Raw genomic sequence first — 27,912 nt, 5'->3', positions numbered from 1 at the left:
TAATTATATATCGACCCTGAAATAAGCTTTGATAAAGTAATATACCAAAAGATGACATAATTTCCTATCAATTTAAGAGTTACAGTTTGACTAATAAAAGTATGTAGCAGCTCTCAAGGACTCATAGAACGATAAAATGGTAAAGTAAGGAAATCCCGAACGACAGGTGTTCGGTAAAATATCAGTGGAAAATAGAATCATGCCATGCAATAGTGTTTGATGTTTATAATTACCCAAGAGAAGTATGGTATATTTACAAAGTACAAGTATTGCTCATTTTGCGTATCTTCACTTAAGGATATCCCTTGACTTATAATTTAGAAAAACATGAAGTTCCCTTTCGATACAATTGTTTGAAAAAAATAACAAATTTCCGTAAGTTAGGAAACGTTAATAAAACCGGGGCTAGTTTTGTAATCGATGTGTTATATATTACTGAGGCTACTCACTCTGCGTATATCGGACTGTATGCTGTAGCTGTTGACATATGCATTACCACTTGACACTATTTGATCTCCTGTCAACATTTTAAATGTGGAGGTTTTCCCAGCGCCATTTTGTCCCAAAAGTCCGAAACATTCTTGAGGTGATACTCCAACTGAGATATTTCGTACCGCCTTCAGATTTCCATAAGTCCGGGACAAGTTCTTAATTATTAGGGAATCACTTTTCATTAAGTTATCTAATGATGTATTATTGATACGCCTTCTCTCATCTCTGACGTCATTGTCCTCTTCGCCCTCCCCATAATCCTGTTCCTCCAAAGCCACCATAGAGCTACCCACAGAATTGTCCGTCTTACACGTCAAGAAGTAGAAGAGTTGATTGAGGAGGCCGCTTTCCACGAGGAAGATAAGGAAAAAGTAAACGACTGTCTGTATGACCATAAAGATTAGGTACTTCCCAATGCCGGGTGACTCCCAAGAAAGATATTCTTCCGTGAACGCGAAACAATTGTCACCGCAGGTATCTGATATAAACAAAACAAAAATTAAAAACAATTATATGGTTATCAGAGCCATTTGAATTATAAATGAATTATCTTGTCAATACAATTATGTTAACACACCAGGTTTATCATAATAAAAACTATGTTTGCTATACTGATTTTCATCAGTATTTTCAGTGTTTATCTTTGAAAAATATTTCTTAATTGATGCGACGATGGATTTGCTTATTTTCGACAAATTATTGACAATTATCAATAGTCAAATGCATAGTGTAATTGAAGCCTAAGAGAAAACTTGCATACCTATACAACAAGGATTCTCGTTGAGTTTTGGTATGAGACAAGTTAATTTGTAGTCGATGCTGTTACATGTTTTAATGTACTCGTAGTTTGTATAAATATTCATAAGGCCGAGACCAAGGCAGTAGTGTGGAATGACCGAACTGAACGCCCAGTCTAATGCGTTCGACACGTCAAGTGTTCCAAGAAATGGGAAACGGAGAACGAACACCGCCATAGTAGTAGCGAGACCTGGGGATATAAACAGACATAACCGTTTCAACATACATTCATTTCGAGTCGTAAACATTGACACCAGCATTGCGAGAACATTTTATTTTATCGGCTATTTTTATTTATTTATTTTTCATTTATTTATTTTTTAAATAAATTCTTATCCATTTTATCATTAAGACTTCCGCCAGTCCTATGAATTGTCATTTGATTATATTTAATCCATTGAACAGTTACTACAACCATCTCTAGGACGTAACGCCTACCTGTGACGATGTTAAGCATGGTAACAACCACCATCCCTGTTGCAGGCACATCGAACAGGTAATGTAACAGGTAGACAAATGGAAGACACGCGGTTCCATAGATGAAGAAAAGTATAAATACGTAACCAAGGCGGCCACCGTTGGAGTAAGCTTCAGTTCCAAACGCAGCGAACACCGCCATAATGCATAGAACGGGAAGGAGGTAATTAATGATGTCCCACGAAAAGCTAGAAGCCCAGTAGGCGATGTTACTGACGCCACTAACCTTCTGAAGATGTTTCGCGCCATTTGCTCGCTCTTTAATGAGAAAGATAATGAAGCTGGTGGACAGAAACGCCATTCCGAACAAAATAGTAAAGGCGACCGTGAAACCAGTACCCAGCGTAGCACCGGCCACTGCTCGACTGTTTGCATCTAGCGTCTCCTCGAATGGCGCGTTGTTGGTCGTGATGGAGTGTTGGCCGTCAGTGAAAAATTGTAGAATTGCATTCATTGTGTAGGCTACTGTGATCGCCGGACTGTGAAAGGGCTCTCCATTGAAGAACGAGGTAACTTCCAGTGTTGAATTTGACACAAAGTAAGTGAAATCTGCACCTACGATGTACCTTTTGTTGAATGTTGCCGTTCCAATATCCTTTGCGTCAACCAGTAACGCGTCAATGAAATTGCTAGTTGATACAAACTCTTTAGTTTGATATCCAGTGAAAGAAGCTTTATACACAGCGGATATGTTCGAAGTTGCGATATCAGAACGGTATGGTGTAACACTACTGGAGCCAAATGCTATCAGGTTTAGTGGTAACGAAGGTTCTTTCCCGGGTTTAGGGACGGTCTCTGCCACAGTTAGAGCCATGATTGTGAAAGCCACAGGAATCAGCAACTGGACTAGAGTCACTATCCGATTTCGCCAAAAATGAATCGCCTTTTTCACAAACATGCCATAAAATTGTTGCGCAGACAGCAATACACCAGTGTTCTTCATCAAATTCAGGTTTAATTCTACAAAAATAGACAAAGCATTAAGAAACGATTTAGTCATACATGTATGCTTGTTTATCTCAATTCGTCATATCCATCATTAATACTGAAATAAAAGGGTTCTATCCACTTTCAATAACATTCATACGAAGTGAAACAATTCAAATAGTATAGCTTAGATACTACGAGATGTTAACAGTTTGAATTACTTAATACGCCAATACTTTCTATAGTTTATGATGGGGTCTAGAGTGTTAATGATAGGAAGCAACCTAAAAGAAAGCTCGAAAAAGATAATAAGAAATGCCAAAATGTCAGTGAGGGGGTGCAAAGGACCTTTAATTCAATAAACGTTATATTTTGCAATAAATATCATAATTTTCAATATTGAATTTCAAAAGAACATTGAGTACATGTGTATATTCTATAACTATATTCGAAATAAACCTTTTGAATTAACACGCGTAGGTAAGTGATGACGTAGCTTGATAAAGTAAATTGACATGTTATTTGACTTACCTACAAATCTGTCGACACTTGGACCGTTGTCTGTAGGCATGCTCTTGAGATTATCTGCGCCTGCTGACACTACCATCTGTTTCGCGCTACTGTACCCATTCTCTGCAACCTTGAAATCAAAACTTGGATTCATCACGCCGTTCGGCAGTGGCGATGCCTCTGTAGAATTGCCATCCTCGTCCTGCTCGGCACTCTCTCCGACTCTGTTTAAGATGTAAATAAAAATATTGCTGAATAGTAAAATCATTTATAAAAAATAGTAATGCATTGTATGTATTATAAATGAATACTTATGTGTTCGTCGGGGAGCTTGGATCTTAATCCACGCATATGATGTGCGTTACCCATTTGACGATATTTATCTATAATCGTATTATATTCAATAATAGACGTACATTGCACGTGGAAACTTTTGTTTAAAAATTAAAACAATTAAAATGATTGCGAGTGAAGAATGGATTCATCTTGCGAATCAAAGTAATTCTCAATAAAAATGACAATATATTTACTTGAGAAACACTTCTTCCATGGTCGTTGCCGATGTACCAAAACTGGATATTCCTAGTTCTACAGATTTTTTTTCTATGTCCTCAAACAATTCTTCAAACTTTGCTGACTGGTCGAAGGGGAGAAGATAAGACAGCTCAGCGCTAATATGACTCTCAAGTGTGGCAGCTGGGATTAAAGTCTGGATAGTACTTGTCAGTTTGCCCACGTCACAGTCTTTCGTCTTAACCACCACAAGATGATACCCTGCGCCTGTAGGATTGCACAGAAGAAGTCATTAAAACATTTAAATACAAATTTAGAGTTGGATACAGATTAGTCAGTTATGCTTAGGGCCTAAAGTGTTGCTACCTGAGGCGGCTGATGAATCTCAAAATATTAGAAATGTCAAAACTTAGACGGGAAAGTGAAAAAGACCAACAATTCAATACATTTGAATATTTTGAACAGTATTTGGCCGTGTCACCATTCACATAAACTGAAATGTGACATGCAGGTTACGAAAAGACCATAGAGACACCAACTGAGGGACAGTCAATGGCTGTTAAGCGTTTGATCGTCAGTGGTGATTGACTGGTTTGGATTGATAAATCATTATTTCCGTGATACAAAAGCGTAAACAAGACAAGAAAACAATAAAATTGTTTAATTGCTTTCCTGAGTTTTGACTTTTGTGAATATAGTATATCACAATATGACATTGTTGGGATATGTCAGTAGAATGTTGTTTAATGCAAAAAATTTGATTCTTACGTTTTCTGACCGTACCAGATTATTCAACATCTATTCTCAAGAAAGAGAAATTGGCTTGATTTAAAGTTATTATTTCTGAATCTATGTTATGCAAATTCAGCTCTTTCATATACTACTAATATCCACTGTACCGTAGAGTTTCTTCAGAAACAGCGAGGAGCCACAACACTTGACAACGCCGTCTGCCATAATAGCGATTCTGTCACCCAGGAGGTCGGCTTCATCCATGAAGTGAGTACTTAGAACAATCGTCCTGCCATGGCGGAATTTCTGTAGGATGTCCCAGATCTGTCGCCTAGCGGCCGGGTCCATACCAGAAGTGGGCTCATCTAGGATGACCACCTGGACAATAATGGTTAAGATATTGGTGCATAACGAAGAAATCATTGCCACACGCATTTTATTTTCAAATGGATAGGTTGAACAGTATTTGCGTTCTTAGGATAGCATACGGTCACAATATAATTAACGTTTCACTTACCTTTGAACCGGAAATCAGAGCAATCCCAACGGATAACTTCCGCTTTTGGCCTCCAGAAAGGGTAACAGAGAAACTGTCTCTTTTTGGTTCTAGCTCGAGTATCTTAATCATTTCATCAACCTCCTGCCTAACCATACTTGACTCGCATCCTTTTAACTACAACAGAACAATTTGTGCAGCAATGATCAATTTGCGTTTAGCAGAATGTGTTCCTGCGGGTGTATGGTTCATATACATAAATGATAACAAACATAATTCCCCTAGAATAGCATTCCTCAGAATGATAACCGGTGGAATTACTGTAGAAATATTTGAGCAGAGCTGGATTTGTTTTTCGACGGCCGTGCAAAATATTTTTACCAGATGTCTTTTTATGTTCCTGGCTTACTTTATCTAAGCTAGTACGCAGTAACACGATAGTTTCCACATTACGATACGCAAGTGACAAATGTATTGGACGTTATATAATATATTGTATTTATAAACAATATAATTAATATATGATATACCAAAGGCACATATTAACTTAAGAATTTAACAAAGAAATTCAAATGTTATTTGATGGCCATATGATGTATTACCTTAGCGAAGAATTCTAAATGTTCCTGGACTGTCAAGGTGTCAAACAGGATATTGTGTTGCGGACACATGCCTAGACTTTGTCTCACGTGCTGGATATCTGTACATATATCGTAACCATTCACAGTCGCTGTCCCATTAGTTGCTGGTATGAAACCTAAAGCAGAATAACAATTTCATCACGTATAATTTTAATTTTATTGTGATAGCTAATTTTCCCAAAAATGTATATTATATACATTATCGGTAATAATATATAGAGCATCGGTTACAGTATATACATTATCGGTAATAGTATATAGAGTATCGGTTATAGTATATACAGTATCGGTTATAGTATATACAGTATTGGTAAACAACTAGTATTTTAGACAGGATTTACCTGTCAACATAGACATGGTGGTAGTCTTCCCTGCTCCATTGTGTCCCAGAAGGGCTGTGATCTGACCATCGTACATATTAAGAGTAGTATTGGCAACTGCAACCTTCTTTCCCGTCCCAGAACCAAACACCTACAAAAATGCGTTAAAATATTCCACATGAGCATGGTAAAAAGATTTTATAGAGTTTCCGAATCAGAAATATTTCACAAGACTCCCAAGAACTATCTGTCATACAATGGAAATATCACTAAATCCATATTATATAAGTATGTGGTGTATATCACCAAATCCACATCATGTAAGTATTTTGTGTATATCACCAAATCCACATTATATACGTATTTGGTTTAATATAACCGAATCTACATTATATACGTATTTTATGTATATCACTAAATCCATATTTCTAAGTATTTGGTGTATATCACTAACTCCACATTTGTAAGTATTTGGTGTATATCACTAAATCCATATTTCTAAGTAGTTGGTGTATATCACTAACTCCACATTTCTAAGTATTTGGTGTATATCTCTAACTCAACATTTCTAAGTAGTTGGTGTATATCACTAACTCCACATTTCTAAGTATTTGGTGTTTTTATTTCAGGGTATGCACACAAGGTAAAATAACGTCCCACCTTTGGTAGGTCTTACCTTTCTCAGGTTGCTGATCTTGATGCCGACACGTAAATCAGTTGGATCCCGCTCGAATTTTTCTGGGTTGGTGACAGATGGGGGTTCCTCGTGGTTATAGTTATCTGCTGTAGGCATTACACCACACCAGTACGTCTTCTGTAGATATAGACGAGGGGTTCAAATATATTCTATTTATCTTGCTTTAAACCTAGTCTCTAAACAAAATCACTCTAAAACGCTGCTCTTTCACTATACAGAGTTCAAGTAACACAGATATTTTTGAAGGATGGCCATCACAGGATTTTGCTAAAAATCAAACTAGAATTAAATGCATTGTAAATAACCTGCTAGTGAGTTTTTCCAGTGTTTGAAATATAATGTAGCATTAGTCTGAGGACGGCATACTTTATAATGGTGTAGCAATATCAGTTTATCAGAGTAATGGTAAACCTACTATTGTCGCTCTACATGAATATGGCACCTATATACTTACGGAAACAGGGAAGTACCAAGGCTTGGGTACCCCGTACTCCCCGGGGTGGACATTGTCCACGTACCACGTAACCAGTAAGTACAGGGCAGTATCCACAAGTAACATGATCATGGCATCCAGAAGAGAAAAGTTATCGTCCACGGTAGCGGGCTGATGGAAGTTGGTCCACCGCGCACCATCACCTGCCATTAAAGTTTTTGAAAATAGCAAAACCTTCGCAAAGTGGCGTTGTAATATAATCAAGATTGCTAAATTGATAGGATTTTTAGTAATTTTCTTTTTGTTTTAGACTAGGTGAGTCTAGGTTTCAATAGGTACAAGCAACGAAATCCTGTCTGAAATACAAAGTATTTTTTCTTCATTCAGCTTAGTAACTGGAGCGTACTATTGGCAAAGCAATGGTAAACATATAAAGTACATAGTTGTTATGTATAAATCTGAAGTATTCCAACTCTAACACGAAACACAGGTTTGTATAAAAGACACTCGGGTAAATAGCTCATGAAGGATGACAATGATAAAACAGATGACAAACAATGAATATAAAACTTCATTAAAATCCTTGTTCGTCCATGTAGGACTCTTCTAGGAACCCCTTAGGTCCAAAAGTTCTCTGAGCCCAAGCTGGGAAGTAAGGACAATCCGAACCGGGTTTGAAATGTTAATATATAAAAAGGGAGGTAACTAACCCAACGGTTGATAAATAGGTAAATTTGAAATACTGAATAATTAAATTATACTGATAAAATGAAATAAGAAAGTGTGTATAAAGTGAACCCTGATCAGATTAATATTACGAAACACCTGGTCAAATACATTCCGAGATGAGATCTTAATTAGTAATTACATGTAGTTATCAATTAGTAACGTTAGGAGAAATTAATACGTTTACAGACGTCTATGGCCTCATCTAACCTATACCGAATTTCCCCTCTATTGACGTCATCAACCTTAATTAAAGGTGCCGTAAATATTGAGTTTCATATATCGGTTGGGCGTTGTCAGATGATAATTATACTTTCTGACCACATGCAGTCGCTAATTGGGGTTCTACAAGGTTCATCACCCGGTCGTATATATTATACAGCATCAAAGCAATCTGATAGAACCTGTACAGAATTTTGACCAATTCTTGTCTTCAAACTGCAACCTCCTCAAACAGTATTATGCCAGATGACAAATCGATGATTTTGTGGTCATAGCCAGCTGTTAAGTTACTATAGATGTAGGTCTGAGGTTGATAACTTATGGTTCAGTTTTAGTTACAATTTCTATTCTGTGCTACCTTCTCCAACAGTTACAATGGGCCAGCCTATAGTTCCACACCTTATCCATCGTATCGTACAGTATGCTAGAGTACCTTAAAGCTTTCGCTGGAATTCCATTGCAGATATTTAGATTACACCAAGATATGTACATATTTCTATTATTCCGTTGAGCTAGCCTGGCATATTGAGTTAGCTATGACTAATTTCCAAGTTACACTATAGTTACCTTATACGGGTTGAGTTACTCTAGTTGTTGACAAAAATAACGCGTCATACATAATATGATAATACGCCAAAAATACCAGCACAACAATACAAGGCAAGACAGGACTTAAAAGGGACTCGCTATGAAAACATCGAACACTAGCTAGATTCAGCTAGATGTTCATAACCACCAGCAAAATTATAACTTTGCAACAATTGTACAAAAACAAAACATACCGAATACAGATTAAACAAAGAAAAACACAGTCACAACACCCACAGGTTTAAGAGCATATGCTAGGAAATGCGTATAGTTTTACCTAAGCACATACATGTACGCCGCAGCAATACACATACTTTCAGACTTCAATTACGAATTCCATTCATGAAATAACATGCATTAAAAATAGAAGATATATGATACAAAACTGACCCGGCTCGGATGGTTGACGTGACGTCACGTTTCCGTGTGTAGGCGAGTGTGTGAATGCACACAAACATACACAATTCGTACTTGGTTGAACTGCTGTGAAACCTTTCTTCTTTATCACCAGTGATAATATATAGGGTGTTACGGTATCATATTACATTATTAAGGAATATTCGTATATATATCTTTATATATAGGAATCTTGCTTTGATCGATTCCATGAGATGGTGAATTAATTCAACATGGCCTGTCCAAATTTGTCTCAAGAGAAACTCAATCCATCACCCCATGAAACTGCCCAGAGCAAGATTAAGTTCTTATCATTCAGTCGTCTCCGGATTTTGAACTGGACAGTAGCAACATTTAAATTGTAAAGTCGTCTCCGGATTTCGAACTTGACAGTAGCAACATTTAACTTGTAAAGCAGTTATTTGTGACCCTGATGTCAGCTCGATAACTATTAAATGTTAAACAAAGTTAACAAATGATTTGGCTGCTTACTAAATGTCGCAAACGACTACCGCTATTCCTGGATGCCTATGGCTGAGTACGTACGTATGAGTGAGTAAGGTAGGTAAGGTTCCCAGAACTAATTACAGGTAAATCTATGTGACTATCGGTCACATCACATCGCTTTGAGAGAATGCTGTCACGGGTCATCGGTGCATACGGATTACACATGCGTGAATAAATAGCATTGGAATACGATGTTCAGTGTTTATTGTTTCATAAATGCAATTGGAAAATTGCGTCGTTGTGCTAAACTCTTTGGTTGTTACACTACAAGGTCATACATTCTCCTAAAAATACAACAATAAATTTGTATATATTTCGTGTATGTCTTTACTTAACAAACCCATGTACTAACCGAGTGATTGAATCCAACGAATATGCCTTACCTGTTCCCTCGTATATTCCGATGGTGTTGACTCCCAGCGCCATTCCGGTGTTGAATATCAGACAAGTTGCCATCTTCTCACCGCGAGTCATAGTCTCGTAATAGTTGGTGAGGAAGAAGTACGGGAAGTACAGAAGGAAATATAGTATTCCTCCCGCGTTAGCTCCCGTGTTGGCTACAATAGAAATAAAACTTGTGACAGGACAAGAGATAGTGTTGAGAACACGTACACACAACACGTCAGGTTCGGCAGAGTAGGAGATGCTTTACACAAATAGAAGCTCACTGTATAGTAAAGGAGATACGCAACCTCCATCATTAAAAATCGCCACATATAAAAGGCATAAACCCATAGCTACAAATAGAGAAAGATAATCAAATTCGAGCCAAACATTAATTAATATAAAAGTGTTTAACGTGTTAAACCGTTCACTTGAGGAATTTTGGGAAGTGCAATGATGATAACGTTTGTATGAGAGAAAGCTAGCTACTGTCACAAATTAAACAAGAACTCCGTGAAGAACGCTGAGTGTTCTTACAAGTCTTACCTTTGTTGAAGAATGTGCTCATCATGAAGCAGAACGAGATGATGGAGGAGCTGTAACAGATGAGGAATACGAACACCAGGGATGGATCGGAGTTGTTGAGGACACTTCCCTTATCTCCAATTTTGACGGCAAACAAAATCGTGTATATGGCACAAGCGATGGCAAGGTAGACGAAAGCTTTGAAAAACCAAGACAGCCAGTAGACAGTTGAGCTAAGACCCATCAGTTTCATCGCTTCCTGAAACACAGGTAAACGAAAATTGTATGTAACCTTGGAACCCATTACAAGCATGTGTGACGGGAAATGACTGGACCTACCAGTGCACGATTCGTAAAGGTGACTAATGTGGGAATCTAAAGCAGAATCGTACATATTCCGCTGCATCGCGATGTCATTAAAAACCAAAGAGCTGACTGTCTAAAGTACACATTGTACCTCGATCTTATAATGTTGGTCTTTCGGTGAACACGACTAATTTTAGGATATTGCAGTATTCCCACTGCAATAACGTCATCATTTTAATGCTCCTCGCATCGATCGTAATAAAGATAACCTATCGGCATGTATATTCTTTGTTATTTCTTTGTTTCTATGATTTGATATGTACATCCATAGGGGTGTTTCCTGCTGTCTATGAATATCGTTTTCCCCTCTTCCTCTTCCGGTACGGAATTGGGGGTGCAACAGTAACATAAACCTATAAAACAAATCTTCAAATTATGTGGAGTTATTTTCAAAAATCAGTTTTTCAAACATAAGTTAAGTTAGATCTCCTACGAATTTGAATCTGATACTATATCCCTATGCTAGAATGCATACTGTGATTGCTTGTTCATTATCAACGTTATTGCCAATAATAAGTCGAGGAAGGAGTCAAGTAGACTACTCGACGCCAGAGCATTAATGTGTTCGATCGATAACAATTAACGGGATAACGATGGATCCGATGATAAGTGGTGTTCCTATCTTTACAATATACCCAAGGTGTAACAATACTTGTTTTTAATGTGATTTTTACGATTTTCTAGAAAATAGTAAAATAAATTAATAGATCAGGAGATCAATACATTAGATATCGGACACAGAGAACATATTTAACGTAAATTCATTTTGTGATGAAATGACTAGGAGATCAATACATTAGATATCGGACACAGAGAACATATTTAACGTAAATTCATTTTGTTATGAAATGACTACCTTGAGTCTTCGTTCTTTTTCATACAGGATGTTCTTGATGGTCTGTAGGGAGGAGAGAATGAATCCCAGCATGAGGAAGAGTGGAAGGTTGGTCTGTAGTGTTGGCAGGAGGAAGTCTTTAACAACAGGAGGGAAAGGCATCCTCTGCATCTTAAGGTCATAGGTTGGCAGATCGTTTCCCGGGGCATGATGGTCTATTATGACCCTGTCCACCAGATACTGTAGTAGCAGGAAGCCGGTATCCTGATAGTCTGTGAACATTTATATATATGTTCTAGAGAGATAGATTTACACAGAAGTTATCAATCAATTACATCATTGATTATACTTAAAGTATCTGCGAGACTTTGAATCGCATTTCAACTGTTTATAGGCATTTCGCGAGATACACATAGACCCATTTTAATGGAAACCCTTGAACTTGTGACCACTTAGAACTTTACGTATGCTTTTCCATAAGACAGTATTATCAAAAGTTCATTTTGCAATGGTGACCCCTATGTATGTATTTTGCTAAAGTTTCCTTCAGTAAATGAACGTTCGTGAAACGGGTTTGTGGTAACTATAGTACATATTCTATTATATAATTATGTTGATAGGTTATAAATGTTACAAATTTCTTATCGCCATCATTCATCAAAGGCAGGTGATCCGGTTAGAAACTGTGTATACAATATGGTAGACTTACTCTTATTATCAAGTATACATGTCCTAACATACCACTCAAGTACACATGTCCTAACATATCACTCAAGTACACATGTCCTAACATACCACTCAAGAACACATGTCCTAACATATCACTCAAGTACATGTCGCACGCACGGGAGGCCGTCCTTAAATGACCTTAGCTGTTAATAGGACGTTAAACAAAATAAACCAAACCAAACCAAACCAAACCAATCATGTTCTAACATATCACTCAAGTACATATGTCCTAACATATCACTCAAGTACACATGTCCTAACATACCACTCAAGTATACATGTCCTAACATATCACTCAAGAACACATGTCCTAACATACCACTCGAGTACACATGTCCTAACATACCACTCGAGTACACATGTCCTAACATATCACTCAAGTACACATGGCCTAACATACAACTCAAGTACACATGTCCTAACATATCACTCAAGTACACATGGCCTAACATACAACTCAAGTACACATGTCCTAACATATCACTCAAGTACACATGTCCTAACATACCACTCAAGTACACATGTCCTAACATATCACTCAAGTATACATGTTCTAACATATCACTCAAGTACACATGTCCTAACATATCACTCAAGTACACATGTCCTAACATATCACTCAAGTATACATGTCCTAACATATCACTCAAGTATACATGTCCTAACATATCACTCAAGTACACATGTCCTAACATATCACTCAAGTATACATGTCCTAACATATCACTCAAGTATACATGTCCTAACATACCACTCAAGTACACATGTCCTAACATATCACTCAAGTACACATGGCCTAACATACAACTCAAGTACACATGTCCTAACATATCACTCAAGTACACATGTCCTAACATATCACTCAAGTACACATGTTCTAACATATCACTCAAGTACACATGTCCTAACAAATCACTCAAGTACACATGTCCTAACATACCACTCAAGTACACATGTCCTAACATACAACTCAAGTACACATGTCCTAACGTATCACTCAAGTACACATGTCCTCACATACCACTCAGGTATGTTGTCAAATAGTGCGGTCCTGACGCCTTCCAATTTCCTTGCGTAAGCATTGTTTTTGTATCTATATACCCGGATAAAGTATTCATCTGTCAATTAATTGCTTACACTATTATATATATATATAACACATAATACAGTATAAGATTCGTTGTTATGTATCGCTGCCAATAAAGCTCGATTCCAAAGTGTTCACAAAATTCCATACATTTTCATTGGGGATGATATTAAGTTTTCCAGTGAAGATTTCTTAGCTGCTGCATTATTGAAACTGAGGATACAACCCATGCAATCACAATATAAAAGTCACTCACTCGGTTCTCCTCCGTTAGCGTCTTCGTTGCGGAACCAAGGAGTCCGAAAAAACGGATACGTGTTAGCTGTACGCCACCTGTCTCCATCTTTGAGTCTCGACACGCTCAGGTCATACAGCACGTTTTGGGGGAGAGATGTCCGATAATCTGCAGACTCGTCAAACGCCACCGCGGCCCAGACTGACTTGCCATTTTTCGCATGATAGTCATGTAGCTCTTCAGCCGATAGATAACCTCGCACTTGAAAATCAAACAGACGAATTTCATTTCAGTATTTTGTCTAAATGATTGATTGATTGATTGATTGATTGATTGATTGATTTATAACAACAAACTGATTGAGTTATCTTTATGTTCCTTTCTTGGTTATAAACAATTATAAGTTAAGTAATGTATTTACTATATTAATTATGTACTGATAAGTACAATGTAATGCATTTACTATATAATATATTTACTATATAGTCTGATCGGAAATGATACATATATCGTAATTGTACCAAGTATCATTATATATATACATATAACCACATATTCAAAATACATTCCTTTTCTATGTCACGTGAGGATTACACCCGGTCATAAATTAGAACGTGGCATAGAGGACATGACACAGAGGACATACTGATAAGAGAGAAAGGAGGAAAACCCGGCCTTAGTTGTTACGATAAATATAGCAAATATATCATATCCTACTATTTCTTAACCTTTTGAGATCATGTTGCTATTTATCAAATATATATGACTGGACTGGTTTCGGGGTGTAATCAGTTAGTTGTTATCTTACAAAAATATATCTACTCGTGATATACGTAGGAGTGGGTATACCAACTAAAACACAAAATAGCCTTCCTGTTGTGCTTACAAGTGTCTATAGCACGCAATAGGAGAATGGGTACGATCTGATTTTAATTAACACATGTTTAAACATAGGGGAAATATGAAGGCATTCAATACATCAAAAACGGTCATAATAGACAATATTAAAAACTCTTAACTCTTAACATAGCATGAAGATCGTGTTAGGAAACAATTTTAACAATTCGCCTTGAAGCATAATTCTTTCTATGATCAGATATCTTAATATTATGAAGCAGGAGCACTTGTATTGATTGAAATGCTTCCCTTTATGCCATATTTATGAAATATTATTCACAGCCGCCATTTGCATTTCAAGGAGTAAACAAAATAAGTATCCATACAAATGCTCGTATTGTGTGCTATAGACACTAGTGAACATAACAGCATGATTAATGATTATTGTGTTTTTAGATTTGATTATTTGTGTGACTTTTAATTGTTCTCTGCTACATTTTATCTCAAAGTAACTCTAAGTAAGAAACGGTAAGCATTTCCAGACAAACATTTTGGTATACTACATAACTAGTTTTATGTTAATGTGTATATACTTATTCGGTTTTTTTAAATTCAACATTATTCTTGTGTATAGATGACCCTTAACAGTGTTGTGATTTCTCGTATTAGTTAACATTGACATTATGAAATAAAGAAATTATTCATGTGATGTTGTTTGCGTGTACATGTATTGTGAAATCGACCAAACATGTGACAGGTTTGAAAATCTAGTCCTTGTGTTATCACGTGTTCAGGACGTTAGAGACAAGTGCTATAATGATGGTTGTGTAACTTTTACAACCTGTGCGCGATAACGTGGGCATATTTTATCGCTCGGGCTGGGTGGATAGGTGTACGTACTCGGAAACACACCTCAAAAATGATTCCTTACACAATTGTTGACAAAAACCGCACGTGTCCGCAATTAAAGTGACTAATGATAATAAAACCACCCATATATGAAGGAAAAATTCAGTATATATATATATATAAATATATATAAGAGGATCGACAGGTAACTGATATACGTATAGTTTGAAACTGCCCTTTACCCTACCATTGACTGAGGCCACTATCTAAAGCACTCTCTAAATAATGTCCCGATATTTAGTCGTAACATCTGCGCGATCAATACATCATCAATACATTAAAGACTTATGGAAACATGACTCTGGTCCTCCTAACAAGTCCACCAATTAAATAATATATCTCTACATTGTTATGACTCTTGTCCTCCTAACAAGTCCACCAATGAAATAATATATCTCTACATCATTATGACTGATCCTACTAACAAGTCCACCAATGATATGATATATTTACATTATTATGACTCTGGTCCTCCTAACAAGTCCGCCGATAATATATAATATATCTCTACATTGTTATGACTCTTGTCCTCCTAACAAGTCCACCAATGAAATAATATATCTCTACATCATTATGACTCTGATCCTCCTAACAAGTCCACCAATGAAATAATATATCTCTACATCATTATGACTCTGATCCTCCTAACAAGTCCACCAATTAATTAATACATCTCTACATTGTTATGACTCTTGTCCTCCTAACAAGTCCACCAATGATATGATATATCTACATTATTATGACTCTGATCCTCCTAACAAGTCCGCCGATAATATATAATATATCTCTACATTGTTATGACTCTTGTCCTCCTAACAAGTCCACCAATGATATGATATATCTACATTATTATAACGCTGATCCTCCTAACAGGTCCATCAATGATATCTCTACATTATTATGACTCTGATCCTCCTTACAAGTCCGCCGATAATATATAATATATCTCTACATTGTTATGACTCTTGTCCTCCTAACAAGTCCACCAATGATATAATATATCTACATTATCATGACTCTGATCCTCCTAATAGGTCCACCAATGATATATCTACATTATTAATCCATCCTTTATATTGAAACGACATGAAATTGTTTTGATATCGTTCTCGTCTATAGAAATATTTTACCGGGGAAGGGGTAAAAAAGTGACAGTTTTAGCAAATAGATGACAGTTTCTTATTACTTATAACAAGACAAAAGAAATGGCATTTGCTTGCTGATTAAATTTCGTTCATCTCACCAGATGAGGTTATACAAACTTATATCATAGGTCATTCCACACATACCAGTGAACTTGGGTCCGACTAGCTGAGACAAATTTCCCATCAGATCTATAATAGCAGTTTGGTTTGGTGCGAAGAGGATTTCCGTTTTCCCTGGTGGCGCCATATTGGTAACATTTTCGACCAAAGGAAACGATGGCCATATTGTACTGGTGTTTATGGCTTCCACCTTCACTATAGAACGAATCACCACCAGCAGAGCGGCGAATCCGACAGGTAGAAGAATTTCAAATACCGTCACGGCTTTTTTGCGCTTCTGTATTGTCCAGTTTTTCCATGTCAACAGTAGAAACTCTCCAGCTTTCCCCATATCGATGTATTTGTATCACACTATGACAAGTACAGATCCGAATTCAATGTTGAGGACAATCTTTGTTTTATTGAAGCTCCACCTTAATCTGGAACACAAACAGTATCAATATTATATAGTGTTTTCAAGTGTTCGTCTCAGTTTGAGACACCTCACTGAATACGCATGCCATCCAGAGTAATAAGGATAGCGTTTTGCCCAAGGACACAACCATGACAGCACAGACCGGTCCTTTGCTCAACTTCCTAAACAAACCGATACGGTTTAGGTTGTTTTTAGAATATCTTTTAAAACATCTTACAATTGCTGAGTTCATCACAAATGGAACTTTTATAGCCTTCTGGTTCATCAAGGACATTTAGAACACTTTCATGAAGTGCTCTGGTTCATCTGGATATAGGATATACATATATATTACCAAAAAGGTAATGTAGCCATTCGACATCAATATTCGTAATTGCTTTTTTGTTTGCTTTTGCTTTGTTACTACATGCTGAAATGAATGTTTCTGAATAGTTTATTAATAACCACAACTCACAAATGCCACCACTACCACACACAAACAAATGCCACCACCAACACACACGGACAAATGCCACACGGACAAATGTCATAACTACAACTCACAAATGCCACCACCACCACGCACGGACAAAGGCCATCTCTACCACACACAGACAAATGCCACCATCACCACACACGGACAAATGACACCACTACCACAAACGGACAAATGCCATCACTACCACACACAACCAAACGCCTCCACTACCACACACGGACAAATGCCGCCACTACCACACAGACAAATACTACCATTTCCACACACGGACAAAGGCCACTACTACCGCACACGGACAAATGACATCACTACCACACAAGGAAAAATTCCACTACTTCCACACATGGACAAATGCCGCCACTACCACACACAGGCAAATACCGACACTACCACACACGGACAAATGCCGGCACTACCATATAAGGATAAATGTCGCCACTACCACAAACGGATAAATGCCATCATTTACCAACGTTTTCTGTCATAGGTTTGTTGTTGTGTCCATGGGAAAGACACTTTACCCTAATTCCTCTGGGTGCCATATGACGAACCAACTACTGCAAGGGCATCTCGTCTAAAAATGGCCCTGGTTGTTGATGGGACGATGAACCCAGTAAACAAACAGCACATACGCATGTATATAAGTAATGTGTTATTCGATCAAAGCTGTTAAAACCTCTTATCGATTATTTCCCGTCACCATAACAACGTAATATGGCATTTTATAACTGTGCGTCCGATTTGATATAAATTATCGCGATTAATGTCATACATTTTGTAAGCCATAACCACTGGAATGAAACTACACTCAGGAGCAAAACACAATCGATAACAGTCAGACGTCTATACACACAACAAAAGAACCCACACACGTACAGCCAATTAATATCTTCATCATTCAAGGACTCATACGCACAGCCAAATGTCGTCATCATCCAAGAAGCCGCACGCACAGCCAAATATCTTCATCGTTCAAGGACCAACATACACTACCACATGTCGTCAGTATTCAAGATACCACACACACAGCCAAATGTCGTCATCATTAAAGGACCAACACCCACAGCAAGATGTCTTTATTCGAGGACCCAAGCACACAGCCATAAGTCGTCATCATTAAAGTACCCACACACACAGTCAATGAATGTCTTCGTCATTCAAGGAACCACAGGCTCAGCCAAATGTCGTCATCATCCAAGGACCAACACGTACAGCAAATTAAGGCTTCGTCATTTAAGGATCAACACGAACAGCCAAATATCGTCATCATCCAAGGATCCTTACGCTTAGCCAATTAATGTCTTTGTCATTCAAGGACCCATACGCCCAAATTTGGCCTACAATATACACTGTCGCGAATGTCATTAAATAAGGACCCGTACAGAATTCGAACAATGTTATTGCCGATACAAACATCCGAATGTCATTACTGAGAACACAAAGGATAACGCCATTCGTGACCATAAACAATTAGACCTACATACCTCAACAACAGGGTAGCTATCATGGAATATTCCTGTCGGTGCCAATAGACACTTGTTAACTACGTCACAAAGACGTGTTTATTTATATCACCATCATATAAACGGCTGTTTCCTATACCACTTCCTCTGAGGGATACACATGTCATTACACAAATAATACAATGGAACATATACTTGATTTTATTCGTACTAGAGTCTTCAATTGTAATTGCGGAAACACATACATGTAACTAATTATAGTTTCAGTAATGAGATTGCCGATCCAGGTGTCCACATACAGAGGTCTGCCTCGTGCCATTGTCGTATACGGCACAGCCAGATATTGCATCGAAGCAAATATTACAAATTTCCTTATTCGAACATTATAAACACGTTGTATAATTACCGCATTCGCCGTAATAACCGCACTGCCTTTATTAGCAATGTACCTCACCCTATTTTTATGAAAAGAGGATATGTGTGATAATTAAAACATAAAAACTATCTTACCTCACTGATCTGCGAACAGAATTTTCAGTCTTTTAGTCGAACACTCTGGATTGGTTTTGCTACATAATTTTACATTACATGTATTCAAATGGAAAAAAGTGTTATTTTTTCACCCAGATTTCACACCGAAACTTTTCCCTATATGGTTTTATTAAGTGCACCTTTTAGTTTTTACAAGCGTTCATAAGTGCGCTTATTAGGTGGATAAGTAATAAATTCGCTATCTTGATATATGGCCTCTTCAATTTAACATGCCTCTCGTAGCTACAATAGGTATCTCACGACCAAACGCTGTCGCCTTCAGAGCTGGGTAGGTAGGCAAGGTTTTATAGATTAAAACATGTTATGATTTGGTCTGGTTGTACTTAACGTCCTATCAACAGCTATGATTATAGATTGTACATGGGACACAAATCCTGACCCTATCAGAGCCAGTCTTTAAATGTTTATTTCAATAATAGCTCACCACCATATAGATAATAGCGTATCGCCTCCGGCAGCCCATAATTTGCATAACAAAAATGAAAATAAATATCCCGTGAGAGGACCCTTAATGCCCGATACGAACGCACCGCGCATGACCCAAAACCTCACTTCCGCTTATGGCAGCCATCATCCCAGAAGGATTTTGACGACAGCTCGTTTTCCCAGGGTTTTTGTTGCATTTAATTAGTTTTTCTTTTGCTTTGCTTTCGTAATTTGTTATTCTCATCTTTGTTGACAAGTTTTTCATTTTCGTTTGAACTGTCAGTCCGTTTGTGTGTCGTATTTCGTCTTTTTTGTCGAGTGGTTACTGCACACGTGGACTGTCTCGCTACGGTACCGCGGTCTAGTAGACCACTTCGGTGTCTATTTTTCTCGCTTTATTTGCTACCGTTTTGCTTTTGTCAACTCAGTTGTTTTATTTCTTTTTCATTTTGTACTTTTCTGTACTTATTTCCAGTGTACGGGACGTTTTTCCGTAATTTTATCGGTGGATTTTTCTTCCGTTTTTTGGCTGGATTTTCTCGTTTGCTGGAAGCTGCCCGCCTAGCAGTATGCGAGGTAAGAGACTTACTTCGGGTCCAAAAACTCGGCCAGGAGACTGCGGTCATGTCATCCTCGATGGGGATGACCATGACACCTGTTCTACCTGCCGAGGCTGCTCCCGGGACAACATGTGTTCCGTCTGTTTGACATGGTCAAACACTTTGTGGGACAGGGTGTTGTCCCATCAGTCTGTCGCCCGTAATAAGGGTGCTAAGTCTGGGGCAGACAGTAAACGTCAACCTAAAGTCCAGTGTGGTGCTGTTGTCAGCCTCCCACCTGGCAGTGAGGCATTTTTACCCCCTGAAGGGGAAGTAATTTTGTCTCACGGTGGTAGGCACTCTTTGGCTACAGAGGAGCCTATTCACACACATATTTCTGAGGCGGTAGGGCCTTTGGGTTCTATCGGTCATCAGAAGGGCACTCACCCGGGAATCTCCTTGGAGGTCGAAGGGAGCGAGTGTCCAGGTACCATCTCCGTTAGCGGAATGGTTACCGAACAGGCCAGTCATGCGACCCGGGCCCCATTGAGGGGTGCCGGCGTACCCACTGACAGTAGGCCGGCTGGTACTGCCAGTTTTTACGGTGGTTCTGGAGAGGCTGCACTAGGAGCTGGGAGTGTCTCTGTTTCACTCCCAGGCGTTGGTTTACCGTATTTTGAGTCTGGTTTGGGTTCCGGGGTTATGCACCCGTCGGTTCCTAGGTCTGCCTTGCCTCTATCTGGTCCTCCTCCAGTTAGAGCTCCTGGCTCAGTGGGGTTTATGGGTGCTCCAGGGCATCCCCCACCTTATCCCTACCCTCATTCTGCACCCGGGTTAGGTGGTAGTTTGCAGTCTCCTGGCAATTTTGGCCATTTTCAGCCATATTGGCCAGGCAGGTCTCCAGTAGGGGGCAATTCATTTCCTGGTCCTGCGGGTGTCGGAATGTTGCCTTCTCCCCAGTATTCTGGCTTCGGCCAACACTGGGGCCCCTCCCAGTCTATGGGATTTCCATACCCTGGGTATGGTCAAACCTTTCCAGGTTACACTGGTCAACCTTGGGTTTCCTCAGCTGTCTATAATCAGTCAGGTGTTGAGTTGGGTCCCCCCCCCCTTCTCGCTCACGCCTTGTTAAGTCTAAAAGGGTTCACCGTCCCTCGAAGACATTGGCTGAGACTCCCAGGTCATCGCTTCCCAGCAGGGTTAAGCGTAAAGTCAACTTCTCTCATCTTAGTGCTGGCCTTTCTTCTGCTTCTAAGTGTAGGAGAATGGAGGCTCCAGACCAGACTGTGTCTCGGTCAACCTCCAGTTTTGGCCAGTCTCCTCAAACTGATCTTCAGGAGACTGAGGATATGGATTTTGAGGAGTCCGAGACTGAGGATGTTGGCCAGCTGACTTTGCCTGATGATGGGGACACTCTGTCGTTGGATGCTGGGTCTGATTTGGATGCCGAGACTCGCTCATGGCTCCCATCAGTACCTACCGAGGGGTCAGATCATGAGTCTTTTCACTCTGAGGCTGATAACCCCGACTCAGATTTAGGTCTGGCTGCATCTCAGGCAGAGAGGAATCTTGATTCCTTTCGTAGTCTTCGTTTGGAGGTTGCTTCCCTTTTGGGAGTTGAATTTTGTCCCCCTCCCTCTGCTTCTAGCCTCCCAGAAAGGACTTCAACTTTAAGTGCCTTTCTTCCCTCGGAGCCAGAAGCTAAGGCATCAGGTAGGTCTTTGGCTGAAGGGACTATGGTCTCTTCAGCATTGGCCCAAATTGAAAAGGTTCTGCAGGCCAAAGGTTCTTCTAATAGAAAGCAGGATCTTTCTGGTTTGCTTCTGGGGGTTAGCGATATCGAGGGGTTTAGTCCTTCTCGATATTCTGTGCACAATTCCTCAGTTGAACCTACTCCAGCCAAGGTGGATCTTATCTTAGACCATCGCTGGCCTGGGAGATCAAATGATATTGTTCATTTATCTCCTAAGGAGCATAGTCGCATGGAAAGACTGCTTCGTCTTGCCATTCATGTGCTGGCTTATGCAGATTCTTTTTCCTCTGCTTTGTTCGTAGCATCTTCTCATTCTGAGGAGAGCCTACCTAACAAGACTAAGCTTCTGGCTGAACTCAGCAAGGCCATGAACCGGGCCCACATGGATGGAACCGCGCTCATTTTGGCAGTTCTTGCTGATTTTGTTTTGGCCCGCCGTGCAGCAGTTCTGAAGCCCAGACTAGCTGTAGGTGAGCCATTCATTTCCGATCTCATGACTGCTCCCTTGTCTGGCTCAGAAATGTTTGGAGGTATTCTCACCTCTGTCATGGACCGAGTCAACAATGACAAGGCGGCTTCAGCTAGGCTTGAGAAGCTTAGGGCTAAGCCTAAACCTGGCCGGGTGCAGCGTCCAGGTAAGCCTAAGAGGGGTGCTCAGACAACTCAGTCTCAGACTCAGACTCAGCCTCCTGTAGCTTCGGCTGTTCGAGGTGGGCACTCTTCTCGGGGTCGGGGCAGTCAGAGTCACAGAGGGGGAAGGGGTGGAAAGAAGAATCCCAGCAAGAAGGGACAGAGTTCCTGACTCTTTCAGTCCCTCGGTTCCTCATTGTCACTTGTCCTCCCCATTAGACGATCCATGGTCAGGTCTCCAGCTTCCAAAGCCAGATCTGCCCGTCGGGGGTCGTCTATCCTCCTTCCTACCAGAATGGAAGGAGCTCACCAAGGACAAGTGGGCAATTTCGGTGGTTTCCGAGGGTCTAGGTATTCCTCTCTTGAAGGATCCTCCTCTGTCTGTGGACCCTATCTTCTTTCCTCCACCAGGCGATGTAGAGAAGGCTCAAGCCCTCTTAGACGAGGTCAATTCCTTGATAGCCAAGGGTGCTGTGGAGGAGCTTCCAAGGTCACTCTGGACTCCAGGCTTTTACTCCCGGATGTTTCTTGTCAAGAAGAAATCCGGGGCCTGGCGTCCGATTATAGACCTCAGTGCATTCAACAAGCATGTAGTCTCGCCACACTTCAAAATGGAGACACCTCGAAGTATCTTGACTTCGGTAGCTCCAGGTATGTGGGCGACCTCAATCGACCTCAAGGACGCTTATTTCCATATACCGATAAAGAAATCGGTCAGGAAATTCCTGAGATTCACTTCTCAGGGCAGAGTGTTCCAGTTCAAGGCCATGCCCTTCGGTCTGACCACCGCCCCTTTGGTGTTCACCAAGCTACTTCAGGTGGTTGTGGGCTATTTACACAGTCGCGGAGTAGATATCCATATTTATTTCGACGACTCCCTGATGCTGCATATAGACCCAGTCTCTCTGCGTTGCAGCACCAGGTCGGTCTTGACAACTCTTCTACGCCTAGGTTTTATCCCTTCACGGGAGAAATCCGAGGTTCTTCCATCCCAGGACTTCATTTTCCTGGGAAACCGTTTCCTTACGGATCGGGGCCTCGTTCTTCCTCCTCAGTCCAAGTTCCAGAAAGCCAAGGAGTTGGTTATTCTGCTCAACAGTCTGGACTATATTCAGGTCAGGTGGTTTCTGAGGCTTCTCGGATTCCTCAATTCCCTTTCGGATGTCGTACCCCTGGGTCGGCTCCATATTCGCCCTCTTCAGATGTTTCTTCTTTCCAAATGGAAACCTGCATCCCTCGAGTGGGATGCTCGGATTCCATTGGAAGCTTCCGTCAAGGCCTCGGCCATGTGGTGGGCTTTGGAGGCCAATGTTTTGAAGGGCGTCTCTCTTCAGAGAGCTTCCCCTACAGTAACTCTGTATACGGACGCATCTATGACGGGTTGGGGTGCCTACCTCAACGGTCAGTGTCGTTCAGGGGTCTGGCAGGGGGCTCAACTCCAGGAACACATCAATGTGCTGGAGATGAGAGCAGTTCTGCTAGCCATTCAGTCCCTACAGCCTCTGCTGCAGGATCAGTCCATTTGTCTGGCTACAGACAATGCTACAGTGGTAGCTTATTTGGAGAATCAGGGGGGTACAAAGTCTCACAAGCTATGTGCCCTCACTATCAGGATTCTTCTTCTTTGTCAGGATATGGGTCTGTCCCTCTCAGTGAGGCATCTTCCAGGGCACCTGAATGTTTTAGCAGACACGCTATCCAGATCACGGAGTCCAGTTATCACAGAATGGACCCTGAACAGGTCTATATTCAGGGCCATCTGCATGGTTTGGGAGACTCCTCTTGTAGATCTGTTTGCCACAGCTCTGAATTTCCAGATTCAGACGTTCGTGTCTCCAGTTCCGGATCCTTTGGCTTGGGAAGTAGATGCTCTATCCCTGAGCTGGGAGGGTCTTCTGGCATATGCCTTTCCTCCATTCAACCTCCTGGGCAGGGTACTTCACAAGGTCAGGAATCACGATTGCTCGGTTCTCCTGATAGCACCTCTGTGGCCCAGACAGCCTTGGTTTCCGGCTCTTCTGGATTTGCTGGTAGATCTCCCCTTGGCCATTCCGGCCAGGTGGAATCTCCTCAGCCAGCCCAAATCCAGACAGTTTCACCCCAATCCGGAACACCTGCACCTTCACGCGTGGAGGCTATCTCGGTCTGTCTCTTGCAGGCAGGCTTTTCTGCAGAAGTTACCGATGGCATCACAAGATCTATTCGATCTTCCTCATCTGCCATCTATGAGTCCAGATGGTCAGTCTTCTGCAGTTGGTGTATCAGCAGGAAGATTGATCCACTCGGTGCCTCTATTCAGTTAATAGCGGAGTTTTTCCTCTACCTTTTTAAGGTTAGGGAACTAGCGCCTAGCACCATTCGAGGCTATCGTTCAGCCTTAGCCAATGTATTTTCTTTTCGGGGTCGTTCAGATGTTGGAACATGTTCCACTCTCTCTAATCTCCTCAGGTCTTTTTCGTTGGAGAAGCCTAAGGTAAGAATCTTGACACCCCAGTGGGACTTGGCTTTAGTTTTGGACTCTCTTACAAGGTCTCCTTATGAGCCTTTGGCTTCTGCTTCTGTTAAGTTCCTTTCTTGGAAGACTGTTTTCCTGATTGCACTTGCCTCAGGTAGGCGGAGAAGTGAAATACATGCTCTTTCTTCTTCTCCGTCATGTCTCAGGTGGTCACGAAACTATTCCCTAGTGACCCTTCTCACTGACCCCTCCTTCTTGGCGAAAAACCAGGTTCCCAATTTTTCACCAGATCCTATTAAGATTCCTGCCTTAAAGGCTGTCTCTGGTCCCAATGATCAGGATCTGCTACTTTGTCCTTGTAGGGCTTTGAAGTTTTATCTTGATAAAACTAAGGGGGGGCGGCAGGGTCCTAGACCTCGTCTGTTCTTGTCCATCAAGGCAAAGCAGTCTGATATATCTTCTCAGACTATTTCCAGGTGGATCTGTGAAACTATTCAGAAAGCCTATGAGGGGTCTACTGCAGAGACTCGTGACAGTGTTCGGGTTAGGGCACATGAAGTCAGGGCTCTATCTGCCTCTTGGGCTTTTCTCAATGGAACCTCATATGATGAGGTCATGGCATCTGCCTTTTGGCGAGGCCGCAACACCTTTGCAGACTTCTATCTGCGGTCACTGTCCTCCCATGCAGATGGGTTATATTCTCTGGGTCCTCTTGTCACTGCTCAGTCAGTAACTTGTCCCCCAGTCAATCCTTAGGGAGGTTCCATTGCGGTTTCTGTTTTTAAAGAGTTTTATTGTAAATATCCCAGACCCTTAAGGGGTTTTTAACTGATGTCTTTGTTGCGGTCTTTTCAAGAGGTCATTGTCCTCGGAGACTCCTCTACGGTAAGACAAATTCGCTATTATCTATATGGTGGTGAGCTATTATTGAAATAAACTTGAGGTTTTTGTAGTAAAACCAATGTTTATGATATAATACTCACCACCATATACTAGAGTTCCCACCCTCCTCCCCTCGTCTCCTCATCCAATTTATTTGGTTGCGGAAGTGAGGTTTTGGGTCATGCGCGGTGCGTTCGTATCGGGCATTAAGGGTCCTCTCACGGGATATTTATTTTCATTTTTGTTATGCAAATTATGGGCTGCCGGAGGCGATACGCTATTATCTATATGGTGGTGAGTATTATATCATAAACATTGGTTTTACTACAAAAACCTCAAGTTTGTTAGTAAGTACAGAGACAATCTCTGGTAAGTACAACCAAATAAAGAATAAATTAACAAAAAGCATACTTATTGCTTTAACCTTTAGTAAGTTCATAATAATTGATATTGAAATGAAATAATACTCCTGATAAACCAAGTACCTGTTAATGGATAATATCCACAACAACCGTCTCTATAATTAAGATATATGTACTAACAGAGACATATGTCTCTGGTACTAAATATTAATTTTGCTGTTATTTCGACTTGAAAGTTTGATAAACATTCGATAGACTTGAGAAGATGTATATAAACTTTCCTCATTGTACATACCGGCAACAAGATGGCGAAGTAGCTAGCAAAGCCATGGTTAATTACATTACCCACTCCATATCAACATTCTGATAATTCACAATTACACAATGATAGTTCGATTTTACAATTTGTCTTAAAGTCAAATTAAATATATTATACAAAGTGATTGGAATCAAAGTAAATAGGTTGGTTACCTTAGCTGCTCTGTAGGTGTACATATACATACACGACAATGCTATATAATAACACTGCCAACTCCGTTATCCGACAATGGCCTGAAAATGTGACCTGTCAGGTGATCTGTGACGTGTTACTGGCAGTAACTGATAACGGCCACACCGTATACACTGACCGTCACTGATAACTGTATCACAGGCGGGTGCAATTGTGGTTACACAACTGATTGTTTGCTTATACAGCTTTCTTATATATGCATGGACTAAATATAACTTGCATTGTGAAAATTACCTAGACAGGCGTGCACAGGGGTTTGACAAATTCCAAACCCACGGTCCAAATAGGATATACTTAGCCAATGTATTCATCATATATAACACAGTATACAGTATATACATTTCAATTCTTTATCCTTTATTAATCTTGAGAATTACATCTCATCGACATAATATAATTACAAGAATACAAAAATAATACAAGTCAGCTCGGGTAGAGCAATGCACATATGACATTATAGCATGCACATATTTGTATATATATATATGTGTGTGACTCAATAAGGAAATGAATAGTACGGATCAAACTACTAGTTACTAGAAGCCAACAGAGTAGAACGTAGTAGCGATGCTTGGTATAAAAACTTGCCCAGATTACTTAATTCTTTAACATTACCCTTTGATAGTAAATGTATTATCTTATAGACAGAGGGATTGACCCGATAATGAGGCTTTATATATTTTATTCTGAGACCGTTAAAGGAGGGACATTTTAAAATGAAATGGTATTCATCTTCTATGTCATTTCTACAGAGGACAAAATCTTAAATTGTGAGGAATTTTTCTATGCCGTATTTTTA

General features: G+C 40.0%; 1 protein-coding gene across 3 annotated transcripts in view; it reads right to left on the bottom strand.

The window, feature by feature from the left end:
* Positions 1 to 27,266, bottom strand: part of LOC117331710 (ATP-binding cassette sub-family A member 3-like) — a 31,701-nt gene extending 4,435 nt beyond the window's left edge. Inside the window, exons 1-17 of one of the 3 annotated variants that reach the window (XM_033890554.1) lie at positions 27,074 to 27,266; positions 16,672 to 17,066; positions 13,658 to 13,897; positions 11,607 to 11,857; positions 10,406 to 10,643; positions 9,859 to 10,032; positions 7,058 to 7,239; positions 6,583 to 6,720; positions 5,928 to 6,057; positions 5,548 to 5,702; positions 4,967 to 5,122; positions 4,617 to 4,827; positions 3,735 to 3,984; positions 3,226 to 3,428; positions 1,729 to 2,727; positions 1,253 to 1,480; positions 450 to 970 (exon numbers count right to left, since the gene is read on the bottom strand). In XM_033890554.1, the coding sequence (XP_033746445.1) occupies positions 450 to 970; positions 1,253 to 1,480; positions 1,729 to 2,727; positions 3,226 to 3,428; positions 3,735 to 3,984; positions 4,617 to 4,827; positions 4,967 to 5,122; positions 5,548 to 5,702; positions 5,928 to 6,057; positions 6,583 to 6,720; positions 7,058 to 7,239; positions 9,859 to 10,032; positions 10,406 to 10,643; positions 11,607 to 11,857; positions 13,658 to 13,897; positions 16,672 to 16,978 (4,383 nt within the window). In that variant the 5' untranslated portion in view covers positions 16,979 to 17,066; positions 27,074 to 27,266. Of the gene's footprint in view, positions 1 to 449; positions 971 to 1,252; positions 1,481 to 1,728; positions 2,728 to 3,225; positions 3,429 to 3,734; positions 3,985 to 4,616; positions 4,828 to 4,966; positions 5,123 to 5,547; positions 5,703 to 5,927; positions 6,058 to 6,582; positions 6,721 to 7,057; positions 7,240 to 9,858; positions 10,033 to 10,405; positions 10,644 to 11,606; positions 11,858 to 13,657; positions 13,898 to 14,057; positions 14,124 to 16,671; positions 17,067 to 18,009; positions 18,261 to 27,073 lie in introns of those variants that run through there. The other 2 variants (XM_033890555.1, XM_033890556.1) reach the window with 2 other exon arrangements.
* Positions 27,267 to 27,912: the final 646 nt, after the last annotated feature.

The sequence above is a fragment of the Pecten maximus genome, chromosome 7, assembly GCF_902652985.1.
Source record: "Pecten maximus chromosome 7, xPecMax1.1, whole genome shotgun sequence".
Lineage (NCBI taxonomy): Eukaryota > Metazoa > Mollusca > Bivalvia > Pectinida > Pectinidae > Pecten > Pecten maximus.
The sequence above is the reverse complement of the archived record's forward strand: the minus strand, read 5'-3'. Positions and strand labels throughout refer to the sequence as shown.